We start from the raw sequence: 20443 nt of genomic DNA, 5'->3' as shown, positions 1-20443 counted from the left end.
AAGTTAATTATCATGATTTGAAAGGGGCTTTAAATAACAAGTGGTGTACATAACTCCTTTATCAAACTTGCCAAAAATTATTGGTCCAAAGTTTTTACAGAGCTCCTTGTATAAAGTTTCAATTGTATTTTCAATCAGTGTGTTGAAAGTTTTGTGTCTGAGATACAAAATCCCACCCCTCATATCTAGAAGAATGTAGATATTTAATAACTTGGATTTTGAACCAGGAAGTAAAAAGCACCAGACAGGTAGATACCTGGGTAGTCACATGATCAGAGTAAACAGAAAGAGGTCGTGTACTGGGCGGTCGCCATTACTGTCTCCTAAAAAGCAGGTACAATATTCCTAAAGAATGCAGTCTATATATTTTCTTATTTTTTAACATAACAACTAAAACAATTTCCTTTGACATGTTTAAAATACATGAGAATGAAATTTCACTAATTTTTGTAAGCATTTCTAGTTCTATATTCAGAACTTCTATGTCAGTGACTCAGTTTACACATTAACTATAACATACATTGCAGATGTCTGTACGTGTACCTGTAGTAGGTCATTTTAACTTTTTCAATCAATGATTTTTACACAAATTTTCACAGCTATCTTTTGGCTCTTCAACATTAGGAAAATATACACATAGGCATACTAACTTATCACAGCACAACTTAAGTTTGGAAATTTTTTTCTCATATTCTGAATCAGTTTCTAGGACAACTATGGGTAATATTTAAAAAAAACTGACAAAAATTAATTCACCAAAAGAAAACAGCCTTTATTCAGCTGTTAATTTTAAGCCTGAAATACATTTCTGTTATATTTTGTTAATATTCCTATCTTATTTGACAATAAATATTAACAAAACATTTTATATATTTAAGAGGCAAAAAATCTAATGATGGACCCCCGTACCAGTGCCCAGGATGTGATGCGATGTGACCTGTGTGAGACCGCTGTGGTACAGATGCACTGTGATACATGTCTTGTCAACCTGTGTACAGCTTGTGTAGGAAAACATATGATATCTGATGAATCCAAGGATCACAGAGTTGTAAAATTTCAGTCCAGGAAATCTACCCCCCTCTACCCTGGGTGTAAAACTCATATCAAAGAGAGATGTGAAATGTACTGTAATCAATGTGACATTCCCGTATGCAACATTTGCATTGCATCTGATCAACATCTAACTCATAAATTTTTGACAATTTTGCAAATTCTAGATGAAAAAAAGAACAAGATAATTAAAGAACAAACTGAATTAAAGAAGACAATTTACCCCACCTACCAGGACATTGCCTCTGATGTACAAAACAGAATGAGTCAGTTAGAAAAGGAATATGGAGATCTCTCAATAGCCATAACAAAACATGGAGAGGACTGGCACACAGAAATTGACAAACTTGTCAGGAAACTAAAAGTTGAAGTTGATGAGATGAAAAACACACAGTTACAAACTCTACAGAAACATCTGGATGAAATAAACAAGAACATTTCTGACATCAAGGATGAAATTAATGCAGTTAATGTCACTATAGACTCTAATGACTTGTCAATACTGTTCAATGCTAAATTCAATGTAGACAGATACAAAAAGCTTCCACAAAAAATTGTGTCGTCTATACCTAAATTCATGCCTGGAAAAATTCAAGAAAAAGAACTTCATAGAATGTTTGGAGCTTTAACGCAAAGTTCTCTCAATTCAAATGGATGTTATTACAGCATGAAGACACCACAGAAATCACCAGAAGCTGGATCCTCTCCTCCAGTCAAACAGCTGCTTGATCAACCAGTGACTGTCAACACCCTAGACACTGGGTATCAATATAACCTTTACAAAGTGGCCTGTCTGAGTGATGAAGAAATCTGGACAAGAGGAGATGACAGCACCATGAAACTCTACAGCATCAATCAGGGATCACTACTCAAGTCAATCACAACCAAGTCAGGGAACAGACCAACTGGCATAGCAGTGACAAAAAGTGGAGATCTAGTTTATACTGATTACAGAGATAGAACTGTGAACATTGTGAAGAATGAGAAGATAGAGGAGGTGATCAGACTACAGAACTGGAAACCTGACAAAGTCTGTAGTACCTCCTCTGGTGACCTCCTGGTTATCATGGACAGTAATGATAACAAACAAACAAAAGTTGTCTGTTACTCTGGCTCCACAGAGAAACAAACCATTCAGTTTGATGATAAAGGTAAACCTCTCTATTCATCTGGTTATAGTAGCACATACATTACTGAGAACAGGAACCTGGATATCTGTGTGTCTGACTGTGGAGCTAAAGCAGTAGTGGTGGTCAATCAGGTTGGGAAACTGAGATTCAGGTACACTGGACATACTCCTGCTCCAAAGAACAAACCATTCAGTCCAGTAGGAATCACCACAGACAGTCAGAGTCACATCCTTACAGCTGATGATTACAATGACTGTGTCCACATCATAGACCAGGATGGACAGTTCCTCCGTTACATAGTCTGTGGACTGTGTGAACCCTGGGGACTGTGTACAGATACAAATGACAATCTGTTTGTTGCTCAGTGTAGAAACAGACAAGTGAAGAAAATTAAATATCTGCAGTGATGATAGTACTGTACTGTAAAGCTTGGTATAGTCTAGCATAATAAGGATAATTCATATGATTCTTTATTCACAAGATTTTTTATACATGTAGGTTGTCATATTCCTTGTTTTGTCAAAGATGAATATCAAATGATGAATGTATTAACATGTGTTTGATATTTAAATATAACATATTTTTTTCAAAAGGCTATGTCCTAATGTAATCTTCTCTTTGACAGAGCATCAGTAAAGCTTGCTGCTATGTTAAAAACTATTAAAGTTTTATATGTGTTAAATCATTTGAGATAATTGATTTTTCCACAAACTTCTGCTCAGGACTGCATACTGAATTAACCCAAGAAAATGTCCTCAGAAACATAACATACCAAACTAGTATTAATTGTAACGGGGACCGTTACAGATGTTCCCCAAACGCTCCCCAACTTCCTTTTGGTGTCTTATTCCCTGTAAGCTTCATTAAATAAGGCAATCAAGTATATTGGGTTTTTTTTACGCATTACACACGCGCGCACAGGCATGCATGTACAAAATGACCATGTCAACTTGTCTACACTTTTAATACATCTTTATATTCAAATTTCATTAAAAGAAAAAAAAATTCGGCTATATTAAGTATATCTGTCATTTTACGCATTGCATGCGCGCGCACGTGCATGCATGTCCACGATGACCGTGTCATCTCGTCAACACTATAAATATATCTACATATTTCGGGTATCAATTCATTTCATCAAAAAGTATAAAAGTTACAGCTATATCAAGTATATTGGTCATTTTAGCATTGCATGCTCGCGCACGTGCATGCCTATGCATGTTGACAATGTCGTCTTGTCTACATTTATAATATGTCTATATATTCTGAGTATCAAAGCATAACATCAAAAAATGTAAAAGTTATGGCTATATCAAGTATATTGGTGATTTTACTCATTGCACGCGCACGCACGTGCATGCAAATGCATGCATGTGCGCGCTGATCATGTCATCTCGTCTACACTTCTAATATATACTTATATTCTGAGTTTAAAAGCAATTCATCTAAAAATATACAAGTTAAGTCTATATCATTCGTATAGGTTATTTCAATCATTGCGCATGCGCACACGTGCATGAATGTGCATTTTGACCATGTCGTCTTGTCTACACTATTAATATATCCTGATATCCTGAGTATCAAAGCATTTCATCAAAAGAGTTGAAAGTTATGGCTATATCAAGTATATTTGTCATTTTACTCATTGCACGCGCACGCGCGTGCACACACGTGCATGCATGTGTGCGCTGATCAAGTCTTCTTGTCTACACTTCTAATATATATTTATATTCTGAGTGTCAAAGCAATTCATCAAAAAATGTACAAGTTAAGTCTATATCAATTGTATTGGTTATTTTAATCAATGCGCATGCGCGCACGTGCATGCATGTGCATTCTGACCATGTCATCTTGTCTACACTATTAATATATTCTTATATTCTGAGTATCAAAGTATTTCATCAAAAGATATAAAAGTTATGGCAATATCAAGTATATTGGTCATTTTACTCATTGCATGCGCACGCACGTGCGTGCAAAATGACCTTCGTTCCGCAAATCTACATTACATTCCTATTAACCCTAAAAAGGTTTCAACTCAATCGGATGTATAGTTTCGGAGATCACTCACGGACAAAAAAGTACCCAGGAAGAAAAATAATAATAATAATAAGAAACAGAGTAAAAACAATATGTTCCCAAACTTCGTTTGGGGAACATAATTATGATGATCTTTGACAGTTTTCAATCAACAAAATAAAAATCATCAACATTATTTTTAATTTAATTTAGTTTCATTTATACTTTTTTTTACTTTCACATTTAATTCATGAACATGCAGATGAAATGATAGAGATCCAAACATCCATGGATTATTATCTATTTGCTGACACTGATAAGTCATGCTTTTCTGGCAAAAAAAAAAAAAAAAAAAAAAAAATTGTACTAGTTCAAGGGTATTCTACACCAAAATTTTATTTACTAGATTTTTGAAACATCTCTTGTGAAATATCAATTTTACAGCATTGAAAGAGGTAAGCTCTATATTTCATATGAATTTGGATGTTCTCCCCCAGGGAGAATGTGTAAAATTGCTGTATATGCAAATAAGATGCTTTGGAATCTAAAATACTGTATGGTGTTAATAAATGTACAATGTAAATTAATGCCTGATAAAACATTTCAAGAAAAGTCAAATAGGCTTTTGAATCTTTTAAACAAGATTATTTAGGAATATAATTTTTTTCATTTTCTAATATATACATTTGTGCTATCTCTCTGTCATATAAACATGCAGAGAGCAAATATCTTCATACCTGGGCTGCGTTCAAGATCGTAGCGGCTAATCTAACAGCTAGGTTGTAGATATCTATCTCTATTGAATGAACATCTAACCTAGCCGCTAAGTGTTAAATTTTGAATATAAATATATCAGTATAAACTTATTTTTGGAGCAAAAAAAGTTTATTTCAAGTGGAAATATATAATTATGTAAATATACATTTAAAGGACTTGTCCCATGTTTTTAAAAAATCCATAATTTTATGAAAAATATAATCTACAACCTTGTTTATTAAAATATTGAATAAAATAAAGGTTGTTGTAAGCATATTTTAAGAGTAATTTAGAGTTGAAATTCAAATAGGGCGATATGCATATTTCAATCGGATTTCGGCGCCATACTGCAGTGACGTCATATGCAACAATTCAGTGATAGTGAGATCAGAAACTAACAAAGTTATCAACGGTAAATGCAGGGTAATAAGGAAAATTCTGAATCTTACATGCTTTTCAATAACTATAGAAGTATGAACTTGTTCTAATTTAGTGTAAACATTTATTTAAAGATGAATTTATAACTATATGCATGTAAATATTATAAACGGACTACAGTGTAGGTATACATGGTGTAATGATGTTAGTATTAAGAAAATAAAAATTTTAAATCTCGAAAAAAACTTGCTGATTTATTGCAGAGCTTGACAGTTTTAATAACAGTAACTAGAACATGTATATGATTATAGAAGAAAGGATAATTAGTAAAGATCCCACCACCTTTTCAAACTATAGGTATTATTATCAATTACCCCGGTCCAGCGTTCCCCTTTTGATTTCAATGACGATTCAGTGGCTCAAGTATTTACATTATGATTTGATTTAAGATTATTAAATAAAATGAATTAACAAAGTTCTGTAATTTTAAATTTGAGAATAAGGTTGGTTAATACATGTACATGTGATAAGATGACAAATTATATACAATGTAATTATATTGTCCAGGCGAGTTTCTTCGCCTTAATCGCTCGTCTCCCTTGCTATCATCACTGTTAACAGGTTAATTTACCATGTTTACATATATTTTCCGTAATTTTTCTTGCTAACAGTTAAAAGAAAGGTTGAATATTCAACTTCATACAGATAAAATCAGTGATTTGGTCGTTCATAACACAGAAAATCCCATTTGCATCGCGTACATTTTAGTAAGGTTAACGTAAACAGCTGATCAGCCATTGTCGCATATGACATATCATGGTCATGTGATTGCTATCTAATTAACTTGGATTTTCAACTGAGGGTTTTTATTTTAATCAATAATGTTTAATTACCGCGTTATCTCCACAATAAAAACACGACATTTATAAACTATGATCATAAGGGACATAATATGCTTAATAATTTCAAGTAATTGAGAAACATGGGACAAGTCCTTTAATATGCTAAGATGTACAAAATAATTCCCCATAAAGTTAAAATCATATGTGCTGCAAAGTTGTAACTAAGGAGGCCATCTTGGATTTGGTACTTAGCATCAAATATTTATGCTAGCTCTCCCTAAGTAGCGGCTAGGCTAGCTCTCCGTTCAAGAGCGTATCTTTACGTAGATGCTACATAGCAGCTACACTCTTGAACGCACCCCTGTATGAAGTTTTTCAGAGGTCATAGGTCATTACCGGACCTAATCACACAGCGCAATAATATCTGCATAAAAAGACTTACTCTACTTAGCAATATAGCGTGCTTTTCATGCATAAAAATGTAAAAAATTAAAACGTACAGCACACTACTGTAAACCAGTTATTATTCCCGACATCTTTTATTCACGGTTCTTCAGTTTGGAATCCATCCCGAAATCTTTTACTCGCGGTTCTTCAGTTTGGAATCCATCCCGACATCTTTTACTCGCGGTTCTTCAGTTTGGAATCCATCCAAGACTACTAATTTTCACAACTGAGGCAATATTATGCGTAAATACATAGGTGAATAATTGATTCGTGAGTAAAAGAAGGCTGCAAAACTCGTGGAAATTTTTCGCTTGCGAATAAAAATTGGTTTACAGTAATTAAAATGTACAGCACACTAACTAAAATGGACATTTATCTGACTGGTCTCCTCCACTCTGAAGAATGATTCCACATGCCTGAGAGTGTTTATAAAACTTAAAGCAGTTGATAAAATAATCAGATTTCATGTTTCTCTCAAAATCACTGTTATTAAACAAAAGCTGATGTATGAACAAGTGTTTTCAATGAATGTTTTTCCCCATTTTTAATAGGACATCAGCTCTTCTGTCATGAAGGACATTAAATATCAGGTACTGTTAATATATGGCATCCTTATATTAATTTAACTTTAGCTTGTCATATTTTGTAACCCAGCTTTTATTTATGCAATAAATATCTGCAAGACTCACAACTCCATCTAGCAGACTTATGGTTATTAATCAGTCAAACACTTTAAAAGGTTTATGACAGATGAATCCGCGGTAGTGAAAATTAATAATTTGTGAAGAATGTCAAATATAGTACTGTACTTGGTTTACAGCATATATACCAGGCACGTAGCTACAAGCTTTATGCAAATGCATACATATATTTTTTACAAAGAGTAAAATGGTAATAATAGTAATGTTGATCACAGAAAGAAAGAGGGGCAGGGGTGATTAGAGAAGTATAAATCTGTACTATTATGAAAGAATCTTTCACCAACGTAAAATATTTAACCTTATAACTATAGAATACATACAATAAGTCTTCACAGAGGTAATCATGTTTGCATTAAAGATGCTCAAATAAATGAATATTGTGTGAAATCCTTTACATCCTTAACAAGAGGCCCATGGGCCACATCGCTCACCTGAGCACATTGGCTAAAAAAAGGAACAAATCAGTTCAGTATTGAAAAGTTTAAGGGGGGGGGGGGCGGCGAAGGGCTTGAATTTTAAACTACTTGAGGATGCTTCCATATCAATATAAGAAATGGCTTTGCTGTTCTTGAGCAGAAGATTTTTAAAGATTTTTTCCTATTTATCCCTTTGTTCAAAACTTGATTCCCCATTGTGGCCCTTCACTACCCCTGGGGGTCATGATTTTAACAAACTTGAATCTACACTACCTGAGAATGCTTCCATATCAATATGACCAATCATAACTTTGCTGTTCTTGAGAAGAAGATTTTAAAGATTTTTTCCTATATATTTCTAAGTAAACTTTGATCCCCCATTGTGACCCCACCCTACCCCTGGGGGTCATGATTTTAATAAATTTGAATCTGCAATACCTGAAGATGCTTCCTTATCAATATGACCAATCATGGCTTTGCTGTTCTTGAGAAGAAGATTTTTAAAGATTTTTCCCCCATATATTCCTATGTAAAACTTTGACCCCCCATTGTGACCCCACCCTACCCCCGTGGGTCATTATTTGAACAAAGTTGAATCTACACTACCTAAGGATGCTTCTATATTAATATGACACATCATGGCTTTGCTGTTCTTGAGAAGAAAATTTTTAAAGATTTTTTCCTAAATATTCCTAAGTAAAACTTTGATCCTCCATTGTGGCCCCACCCTACCCCGGGGGTCCTGATTTTTAAAAACTTGAATCTACACTACCTGAGGATGCTTCCATATCAATATGACACATCATGGCTTTGCTGTTCTTGAGAAGAAGATTTTTAAAGATTTTTACCTATATATTCCTATGTAAAACTTTGGCCCCCCATTGTGGCCCCACCCACCCCGGGGGTCCTGATTTTAACAAACTTGAATCTACACTACCTGAGGATGATTCCACATGAGTTTCATCTTTCCTGACGGAGTGGTTCTTGAGAAAAATATTTTTAAAAGATGCTATTAATTTTTGACCAATTTGTAATTATTTCCCCTTGGAAGAGGGTATGGCTCTTCATATGAACAAATTTGAATCCCCTTACCTAAGGATACTTTGAGGCAAGTTTGGTTGAAATTGGCCCAGTGGTTCTTGAGAAGAAGTCGAAAATGTGAAAAGTTTACAGACGGACAGACAGCTAGACAGACAGACGGATGCCAGACAAAATGTGATCAGAAAAGCTCACTTGAGCCTTTGGCTCAGGTGAGCTAATAAAAGCCAATTTAACAAGATTTTTTGCTGGAAAAATGTGTGAAAAATTTGATAAAACAGTAGAGTTACTGTGTAGCTTCACCCCTCAGACCCCCCCCCCCCCCCTCCATGGTTTTGCTTTGGACCTACTATGGGCCTCAAGGCATTCAATCTATGAATGCACTTCATATCCCTCCTTGCTACATGCCTGTATACTATATATTTTTGTGTACCTTTACATCAGCCCTTGTTTTCTCAGTGACTTCCATCACAAATTCCGGAGCTGGCCCTGAGTTGGGGTTCAACAGAAAATTTAAAATATCTGAAAAACTGGTCAGGAATTTTTAACAATTAATCAGGCTCTTGGCAGTCTCTTTGCATCAATGAAGCAATAAATCATCTCTGAACAAGTATTTTATTATAGAAATGAATAAGAAACAGATAAACTAATAGATAAGATCTATATTCCCTTTATAATGCTGATTCAGATCATTTCCTACCCCTTTTGAAATTTTACAAGTCCACTCTGCCATTACAGTAAAAAACTAGAGTTTTCCAAGGAATACGTGTGTCACTTGCTTTTTTAATCATTAAAGATGTAAATAAATCTTACAGAGTGGTCAGTTATTCATTTGCTATTAGTATTAAAATTCATGTATCTGCCTGCAAAGAAAAAATAAAATCCACAGATAGAAAGACTTTCACAGAATGGCAATTATCATAAAATATGTGACAAATAAAATTATGATTCGATCCCCAACCCCCAAAGTTAAAATGAATAATGAAATAGAAGTATCAGAAATAATTATTTATCACTTTATTCACATGTGTTTAATCCAACAATCCCCCAGATTCATTCTAGAGAGAGCTTTCAGTCTGTCTTCACTGCAGTTGTCCACCTACAATTTACTATTTTGGTATACAGATCCTGATGTACTTGAATGCATAGTATTTGCATAGTATTTAAATTTCAGTTTGTGTGGTATAATAAACAGTTTAAAGGAACAGTTTCCTGAAATGATATATATGCAAGTTATTGAAACTCTGCCTAAAAGACAAATTAAGTTTTAAATTAAATGTTCCAAGTATTTTTGCAAAGGAGGTCAAAGATCAAGGTCAAGTTGATAGTCACGCTGGTATTTTTATTTTAAATATCTTAAAACAAACAGTGCATATACTACATAGCACAGACTTACCTCTAAAATGTTAAAATGCTATTCTGTAAAGGTAAAAGGTCAGGCTCAAAGGTCACCAGGTAGGTAACTTTGGTATTTTACAAAAGCCATAGTGCCATGCTATATGCAAAATATTAAATCTATACATCGTACAGTTCTCAAGATATAGGGTGTGACAGACAGATGGAGGACAGACAGACTCCAGGTAAAGTGATCTCTAAGTCTCGCTCTGCTCTGCAGGTGACTAAAATGTACTTGAAGAAAGCTTAATTACTTCTTTTTTCATCTTTCTTGCCCACACTTCATTTCCTGGTACATGTTTATAATTGTTAAACTGACACTGCATCAAAGGATACTCAAGTCTACTGTTGCCCCAAGATTGTCAATGTTGGACATGAAGAGGTATTTCTTGCCATCTTTGATAAACTGGTCCAATAGGTTGGAGTTGGCTAAGCTCTGGTAAACATCGCCATGACCTGGGGGGTACCAGCTAAAAATATATACACAAAAATATGTGTATCAGTATGTTACAGTAGCAACTGAAATAACTAAAATGTGGTTATTCATTTACAAACTGAGATAACTAATATGCAGTTATTTATTTATAAAATGAGATAACTAATATGCAGTTGTTTATTTATAAAATGAGATAACTAATATGCATTTACTGAGAAATAACTAACCTCTCTAGATAATCTGCACTGAAATTTGCTGCTATTGGTAACAGGGATTCTCGACTAATTCGTGGATACCTGCAAAGAATAGAAAAAAAATTGATTACTAAAAATGTGAATTAAGACTGCAAAATTAGATAAACAGACACAGTTCCAAGAATCTGCAGAAGATATGGGCTCACTAACCTGCTCTGGTTAAAGGTGAAGATTTTGACCTTGACCTGGCTGTATTTTTTGAGAATTTTTTCGGTGTCTTCATCAGTGTTGAATGAGTTCATCAAAACCAATGGGACATCCGTACCATATGTTTTGTTTAAGTGCTGAAATCAGAAATTCCAATATTTGGATTCATTTTTTTTCTCTGTTTTACTTTCAGTGTATATTCAACTTCAGACTCTAAGTATGATCACATAAAGCCATAAGACTGTTACAATCCAAAGATAGGACAGTGTTTTGCAAATGACATCATTGTGCATGTCAAAGACATTTACAGCAAAAAACTTACCTATAATACCTGCAATAATGTAGCCCTCTCAGATTTTTTTTAATCTGATATTTTCAGGAGACAGGAGTGAATCACTCCTGCACTTGCACCATTACCGAGATCCTAAGGAGTTGTTGCCTTCTCCCAAAAAAAAAAAAAAAAAATCGGAGAGGGCTACATTATTGCAGCTACCTTATAAGTGAGTCACAGGGACCTTGAATTTTGCTTCCCTGTAACTGAGATTCTTAATATCCATAAAAGGAACATAGTAAAAAGTTGCCTAGTAAGGAATTCATAAAAAATTCCCTTATAACTGACTTTCTATAACAAAGTTTGACTGTATAAATCTATAATTATAATCATCATCAATGTAGAAAACATCCATAGCATATATATATTACCGGTATCATGTTTAAGACATAAAACTGTCATTATTCAAAGTTCATAATTTGATACATGATCCATTTAACAGTTAAATTGTTAGCGCCACAGTTATAAAATCAGTGACATAGTTCCACCACAATAAAATATTAGCGCCACAGTAAGATCGTCGTCGATCATGAGGATAAAAGTATAATTTTATAAACTTCAGAATGAACCTCCAAATTATGTACAGTTTTTCTTGTGCTATATCGGTATTTTACTCTAATTATAGGGCCCATTGATTGCCTTGCAAAATCAATTATCTTCTAGGCCTCGATGGACTTTACCCATGAATGAAAAGAGACAAGCCATTTTTTTCACACTTTCTGGTAATTGCAAATGAATTTTTTTTTGGCTAATTTTTAAAATTACTTAACTTTACTAAAGATAACCATGTCTGTAAAATTGCATTGGCACTGTGAATCAAACATCGTACGTGTATTGCAATCATGTATTGATGTAATGCTCAAAAATTAATGATAGATCCATCAAAAATAGTATTTATGACACCAATCTGTTATTTAATTCTCATTTAAGTTTTAAGATACTTTAGTCAACTGAGACCAATGCATAGATGAAAGATGTAAGATTGTGTAACCTACCAGAACCAGCAATTCCTCTGTTCTGGGGGGGGGGGGGGTGTCACAGAACAATTATACATATTGTATATTAGAAGCATTCTAAATTTTCTTTTACACTATGTTAAATTTGATTATATTGATTTTTTCTTATTATAATCATTATTAATATTTATATTTCAATTTCCCACTTTCCTAGACTGCATACCAGATTAAATATTTGGCTTAATTGTAGCTAGTCTTGTTATCCCTACAGAAAGGCAGGGCTAGCATATCTTTCAAGATCGTAGCTCTAACCAGAGCTACATAGCAGCTATGATCTTGAATGCATGCAGCCCTGACAGTGACATCACAGAGTAACCATGACACTCTGACATCAAAGCATGATCTATACCTCTATCTGTTGAACAGTCAGATCCAGAAATGTCAGATCATTTCTGACACTTATAATGCTCTTTGGTCCTTTACATCCCATACTAGTTCCCAGCCCTCCATTTAACTTGACGACCACCAGTTTATTCAGCTGGTCTTTAATGGAGCTGGTTTCTGGAACTTTTAATTCATTGTACATCTTTACCTGACAAATCAATATTCAAAAGATAAAATCAAAAGATGGCTGGCAGGATTTAAAAAAAAAAAGATACCAGTAATGCATTTTACATTCTGTGCTTGAGGGCAAAATTAGTTAATGCATATATGACATCTCTTAATCTACTTAATCTAAATACTTGAATTAATATATATACAGCTTAAAAAGACTGCTTGTTGTAACTTCTTGTGTCTAAATTTAACCTCATAAACACAAAAATTTGTTTTTTGTAAGCCTTTAATCACACTTATACCAAGTCTTAGCATATTACTGTACATGTACATAAATTGATGTATTCAAAATTTATGCAATGACTGGATATTAAGTGGTTGGCATAATTATGAATAAGCGCTACACATGTCCTTGCTGTGTATTATATTTATTAAATAAATAATTTATTAACGGTATTCATGAATTACTGCATTATTGTGCATCATATCCACTAAAATATGAAGCCTGCTTTTTTAAGTAAACACAGTATCTTCCATCTACAAATTGTATATATTATTTACACAGAACTATAAGCTTGCTAAAAATAATTAATGAAAACTTACGGCTTCCTGTGAAGCTAGTCTGATCTTCTCCCATTGGATGGCGTGACCAGCCTCCTGTAGGTATCGCCCGAACAGCTTCTCAAACTCGTCAAACTCTGCCCGAATTCTCTGTAAAACAAAAACTCAAACTTGTCAAACTCTGCCCAAATTCTCTGTAAAACAGAAACTCAATTTTTTTTTCTAAAATCCTCAAATTCCATGCTAATTCTCAGTAAAAATAAACTTTAACACATCAAACTTGGCCCAAATTTTCTTTAAAACAAAAGCTTAAACTTGTCAAACTCTGCCTGAATTCTCTGTAAAACAAAACCTCAAACTTGTCAAACTCTGCCTGAATTCTCTGTAATACAAAAATCAAACTCATCCAACTCCGCCCAAATTCTCTGTAAAACAAAAACTCAACTTGTCATTGACTAACTCTGCCTGCATTCTCTGTAAAATAAACGGCTCTAAAACTCTTCAAACTTCACCCTAATTTTAAATGTAAAACAAAAGATTCTCAAACTCATTAAACTCCACGTGAATTGTATAAAAAAAACAAAAGCTCAAACTCTTCAAACACCACCCTTATTCTCTTTAAAACAAAAAATTCTCGAACTCATCAAATTCCACCCAAATCCTCTGTTAAACACACACATATTTTAATGTTATTTGTCAAACAGAATTACTTCTGAATCAGATGGGATAAAAATTATCTGCTGAATTTGAACTGAATATTTAACAAAGTCAGAATTCATTATTTGGTAAGGTGATGGATAACATATTACATAAGGACAACATATAGTCCAGACCTGCATCACTGAGCCAGAATACATAGTATATAGATTCCAGTGGTATATCATTCATCTGGCATCAGGACATTACTGCACAACATCCACCTAGGAGTTTATAGATAAAGCACGCTCTATAAACTTTAAAACACAAGTGATCATATTCAACCAAAGGAAACCGAGAAAATAGTCCTCAAATTTGTTTAACGCTGGACGTGTACCGCTTCATCATTGGTATGAACAAGATCAAGGCAATGTTTGAATGATTTTGAATGAAAACTGATTACAGATAAATTAGATGGTATATACAAAGTACATAATAAAAAAACAAATAGAAAAGTTATTGACATTGCAAATAAGGGCATTTTTATGCCCCCATATCGAAGATTCGGGGGTATGAAGTTTTTGCCGTGTCCGTCCGTCTGTCTGTTCTGTTTTTGTCTGTTTATCTGTTTGTCCGCAAAAACTTTAACATTGCCCATAACTTTTGATTGGTTGGAACTATGGCTTTCATAGTTCACATGTGTATTCCTTGTAATAAGACCTTTCTTTGGGTACCACCATATTTGACTTTTTGACCTTGACCTTGGAGTTTGACCTAGTTTTACAAAATTTTACCTAACTTTTAACCTTGGACATAACTTTTGAACAGTTGGAGTTAGGACTTTCATACTTCACATGTGTAATCCTTTTAACAAGACTTTCCTTTGGATACCAACAACTTTGACCATTTGACCTTGACCTTGGAGTTTGACCTACTTTTGAAAAACTTTAACATTGACCATTACTTTTGAACGACTGGTGCTAGGGCTTTCACATTTTCACATATGTAACCCTTGTGACAAGACCTTCCTTTGGATACCAACAACTATGACCCTTTGACCTTGACCTTGGACTTTGACCTACATTTGGAAAACTTTAACCTTGGACACAACTTTTGAAAAGTTTTTGCTACGGCTTTCATATTTAACATGTTTTTTCCTTGTGACAAGACCTTCCTTTGGATACCAACAATTGTAATTCATTGACCTTGACCTTGGAGTTTGACCTACTTTTGAAAACTTTAACCTTGGTCATAACTTTTGAACGATTGGTTCTTCAGCTTTCACATTTCACCTGTATATTTCTTGTGAGAAGGCCTTTCCTAAGGCACCACTAATTTTTAACATTTGACCTTGATCTTGTTGCTGCTAGGGCTTTCATATTTCACAGATATATTCCTCGAGACAAGACCTTACGTTGGGTACCAACATATTTTATTTGCATTTCAGAAAGCTTAACCGTTGCTATAAGTTGCCATACGGGGCATCAGTGTTTCAAAAACACATTTTGTTTTTCTTTCTATTTTTGGGAGGGGGGCAAATCTGATCAACCAGAAGATCCAAGCATATCTGCAATATGTATGCAATCAATCTAGCTGTTTTTTAGACATGCATCAGCAAATTCATAAAGACATTTGTCAAATATATAATTCACAGGTAAAATCTGTGATTTATCTACATGTATGTAACCTGCTCCTGTTTCACTGTTGTTCATTAAGTATGATCTCCCCTGATTTACTTACCTCCTGTAATCCAGGTGGCGCTGTCTGGATCAGCTTCTGCAGCTCCTTGTTCATGGCTTTCTGGGCATCTAGACGGGTTCTCTCGATGAACTGAATATCACTTCCTGTCCTCCGATGCCCTCGCACAAATGCCGACTGAAAAAGATATATGTGGACTTCAAATATTACAATTGTAAGTCAACTGCTGACTGAAAGAATAAACTAATACATTTGAGCCTAGGGAATCTGGACACCAATAATTCCAAAGCTCCATCTTCCAGACATGATATATTGAGAACAGAATTTACATTTTTATCTACAGTACCAATTATAAAAGGTATGCTTCGGTTACCCAGACGCTTCATTCTAATCTGGATGATCTGCTCAGGAAAACAAGCGAATGGATTAATACGTTGACTGAATATTACATGCATGGACATATTGTATGATAAGCAGAACTTTCAGCATGGAGTCAATTTTGGTATTACTAGTGAGAGAGTTGAGATTCCTGAAATTGAATATCACTAATTAATGTAAATAACCTGGCATAATAAAATGGCTAAAATTATGTCTCACTAAACATGCTAAAGATACTATATCAATTTTTTAGGGAAAGTTGCTAAATTTGTGCCTCGCAAAAAATTCACTTTGTAATTGTAATACAATTACATATGTTAACTGAAAAAGGAAATTAGTATATCACATGTATTACATGAACACACATACTGTGTCAACTATATATAATAATATTATACTTTCATGTAAATTAGTTGAATCTGATTCGTCGAGAAACATTTGTTAAAAAACACTATTACCCGCTGAATGTTGAAGCCACGCCCTCCAGCGTAGCAACAGTCAACATTGCTTGACGACGGGTGATATTCCAAAAAATAGTGACTGCGCAGAATTTATGCGCGCAAGGTTCACTGTTATATGTATTTGTATAAAACATTCAGTATAATATAATAAATATCGCATGTAGTTGAGTGTAACATTGAAAATTTTCACCCCAAGAAAACCATTGTCAACCGAGGCTGCGCCTCGGTTGACAATGGTTTTCTTGGGGTGAAAATTTTCAATGTTACACTCAACTACATGCAATATTTATATAATAATTCACTACATCTTACAAGTATAATAATAATTCACTACATCTTACAAGTATAATAATAATTCAGTACATAGCATGATTGTAATAAAAATAATTCATTAGGTCTTACCATTTTAATAATAATTCATTATGTCTTAATTACAATTGTGATAATAATTCAGTAAGTCTTCAATAGTAAGAATAATTTAATATGTCTTTCAATTGCAATAATAATTCTTCAAATCATTAGGTCTTACAATTGTAATAAAAAGCCTATGCAAAGAGAAATAATTCTGTAATTGTTCACTCAAAACCAAGCTTTCGATGAATTAAGTTATTCAAGGTATTGATACCAAAGATTTTATTCTTCATAGCAAGATTAAATTTGGTGAAATTGAACTTAGCATTTAAGTGTTTTACGAATAAAATGTGCATTTACAGTAACCATCATTCCCTTTTGAAAAATTATTGCATTGGTAATATAAAAACACACATTGCCTACAGAAGTCCACAGCTTCTGTGAAAACAATTCTTGTGTACCTTGGATTACCTCCCCATTAAATACCCCTTAAAAAAATATACTGCTCTTCCTTAAAATAACTAAAATGTATACCAAGTCCAGAAGATCCATCATAATCTCCCAGAAACACAATGATCTTAATTCACCACGGACTATCACCCAATCCTGTAAATGAACACTCCATAACAAATCAGCTGTTAGACACATTTATTGGTGGACCATGTCATTATATAAATTTTCTCATCTCTTCTCCAGCTGTTGTCTCTGAATTCAATTGTTTAATATCATCCTTAAGATCAAACTGGATTTTTGAACACATATATCCACACCTCCATAACTCATTCTACCTTAAATCAATGAAGTGCACATGTGTCCAGGTTTGTTCAAAACACTTCATCAATGGAAGACCTTTAATCTAACAATCTACATCAATCAGCATTTCACAGGATTTACTGAAACACTTCACTAAGATTCTTAACAGAATATTTTCCATGTATATATATCAAAATCACTTATGGTTTCTTAGGTGACTAAAACAATAAACCTGTAACAGGAAAGGAATAAATGTATGGCTGGACCAGGAATAGAACCTGGGACCCCTGCATCACTAGTCAGGTGCTCTACGGACTGAGCTACCCAGGCCGATATCCACAGCCCAAACCATTACATTACTCCCTCTTTAATTGTCTTTGCCCTGGAAGACACAACCCAAGTTCTTATTAGCCCCTGGCAGAACTTTCACCTGCAAGTCCAGGGGTGGTCAACGGCACCAAATCTGTAACAGGAAAGGAGAAAATGTATGGCTGGACTGGGAATCGAACCCAGTACCCCTGTATCACTAGTCAGGTGCTCTACCAACTGAGCTACCCAGGCCGATATCCATGGCCCAAATCATTACAAACCGAAATGAAGAGGAAAGTCAATTTAACCTCATTTTTTAAAACTCTTTTAGGCAAAGAAAAAGTATAACCCAGCTAGCTGGGTTGGAACAGTTTATTACGCTTTTTTATCAACCGTTTTGTGGTTTATAAAGCTACTGCGTGATAAACTGTGCCAACCCAGGTTATGCAGTTTAACTTGAATACTTGTAGCTTTTAAATTGGAAATGCTTAAACATGTTAAATGGATGAGGAGGCATTTTTATTTTATTTTTTTTTTTGGGGGGGGGGGGGGGGGCTATACATATATAATATTAGCTTACTTAAATTTGCTAATCTACATGTAGATTATGTAATTGTGCACAACTCCAAAACTGAGTTTAAGCAAGGATCCAGCTCTCATCTCCATACTTAATTAAGCTCATAATAATAAATTGTATCAATTTTTCCTTCCAGTATGATGCATGAAAATATATATATTTAATGTTATCTTAGGAAATCTGAATACATTATTCTCTATACAGGTAGAGAAACTAGTTTTGTAAAACAATGTAGATGTTATTTCTGACCAAAGTTTGTGGGAAAACTGGTACATGGACAGTGAACGTAATTTCCCTGCAGGTGACTTATAACTCAGAAGAATAACCTACAAACACTCAATCCACACAACTGATTAAACAAACAAACACAACAAATATTTAGATTTATAACACCTGGGTCCATCTTAAAAGATAATTTGCTTTAAAAAAGAAAATCTTCAATTTTCATGACCTAAAACAAACACAAATGGGACTATAAATAAAGAAAGACTGTACATATGAATTAAACACTACAGGTGACAAAACAATTTGACAGATTAGCTGAATGCACTGATGTAAACAGAAATAAAAGCACCATCATATCCTACATGTTCTAGGATAGATGGACTTATATAAAGGCTTTCCAAAGTTTATGGTTTGGGGGGGTATATATATTATATACTCACTAAGTTCTGTGTAGCTGCCATGTCTGTCTTGGCCTAGTTTTCCCCCGATTTACCTGTTCAGTACAAACCACTTATCATCTTACCTAGGGGATGTTTTATGTGGAGATAAGGCTATAAATATCACAAATAACAAAGGCCTAAATAGCTCACCTTTCATTACACCACTGAAATTTAATTAAAATATCTTTGTGTCCACATGCAAAATGACTAATATATATACTAAATTGCATGGTCTTAAAAAGTGGAATATAGAAAAAACAGGGGCATGTAGAGCTAGCCCAATAGCAATAAACACACATCAACAAATCCAATTCTTACTTGGGGCACCAAAATTGAATTCTGTCATACAAACTTCTGTTAATACATAAGCACCAATTACTAGAAGGTTAATAGCAAAGACTGAGCCAAAAATTAATGCGTCAAATTTAGGTCAGCATTTATACTAGAAAATGGTCTATTAACTCTATTTATAATGTCTTAATGTTATGGGTGTAATACAACGTATAACGAACAACCTTTCATTTTATTATATGTTATGCCTCTAATACCTATATTCTTATAATTTGTCAAATCCAATGCTCTTCTCTTTGAGAAAAGAAAAAGGAAAACAACGAACACCTGCTTACATGTATTATTTAAACTCTCAGAGATTCTTCCTGTTATAAGGGCTAATTTTCCTAAATTTTATTTCAACAATTGTTCCTTTATTCAATCACAAGTCTTGTACCTGCTCCTAACTGTATCAGTTCAATAAACAATCATATAAAATATCATTTTATTACTCTGTAAACAAGTGAGCTATGTAGTACATGTATGTATGAATGGATCGTTACATTCTCTGACTGTTGTAAAGATCACTGATTACTCTGTGTACAGGTGAGCTATGTAGAATGTATGAATGGATCGTTCTAACATTCCCAAACTGCGTAGAAATTGATACATTTATAGATCAGACCAAATCCTGAATAAATCTTCAGCTGAACCCAGACAGGTAAAGTCAGGTCACATTTATATCTATTATTTTTATCTTATTTTACTTTGAAATTCACTTTTATTTAACTAATCCATCAGCAAGTTTTTTTTTTCATACTCCTAGGATACAGGTAAAACTTTGCATGTCACAGCTCGATCTCAAATGCTAGGAAACAGTCCACACCACAGGTGCTTGATTAATTTTCCTATCAGAAAAAAAGAATAACCCCC

The 20443-nt window shown here is 34.0% G+C and overlaps 2 protein-coding genes across 2 annotated transcripts in view; one reads left to right on the top strand and one right to left on the bottom strand.

Annotated features, from left to right (window-relative positions):
• Positions 1–20443, bottom strand: part of LOC133177255 (UTP--glucose-1-phosphate uridylyltransferase-like) — a 35627-nt gene that overhangs the window by 7735 nt on the left and 7449 nt on the right. The window contains exons 2-8 of the mRNA XM_061312333.1: positions 15789–15923; positions 13455–13562; positions 12706–12888; positions 11013–11146; positions 10836–10904; positions 10509–10642; positions 9211–9299 (exon numbers count right to left, since the gene is read on the bottom strand). Coding sequence (XP_061168317.1) covers positions 9211–9299; positions 10509–10642; positions 10836–10904; positions 11013–11146; positions 12706–12888; positions 13455–13562; positions 15789–15923 — 852 coding nt within the window. The remainder of the gene's footprint in view (positions 1–9210; positions 9300–10508; positions 10643–10835; positions 10905–11012; positions 11147–12705; positions 12889–13454; positions 13563–15788; positions 15924–20443) is intronic.
• Positions 278–2847, top strand: LOC133177186 (uncharacterized). Its single transcript, XM_061312274.1, has 2 exons — positions 278–334; positions 879–2847. Exon 2 carries the CDS (start codon positions 893–895, stop codon positions 2585–2587), a length of 1695 nt encoding a protein of 564 aa, XP_061168258.1. The 5' UTR covers positions 278–334; positions 879–892; the 3' UTR covers positions 2588–2847.

The sequence above is a fragment of the Saccostrea echinata genome, unplaced genomic scaffold (assembly GCF_033153115.1).
Source record: "Saccostrea echinata isolate AGI-Se365-2 ecotype Australia unplaced genomic scaffold, CSIRO_AGI_Sech_v1 ptg000002l, whole genome shotgun sequence".
NCBI lineage: Eukaryota > Metazoa > Mollusca > Bivalvia > Ostreida > Ostreidae > Saccostrea > Saccostrea echinata.
This window is presented reverse-complemented; position numbering and strand designations above follow the sequence as displayed.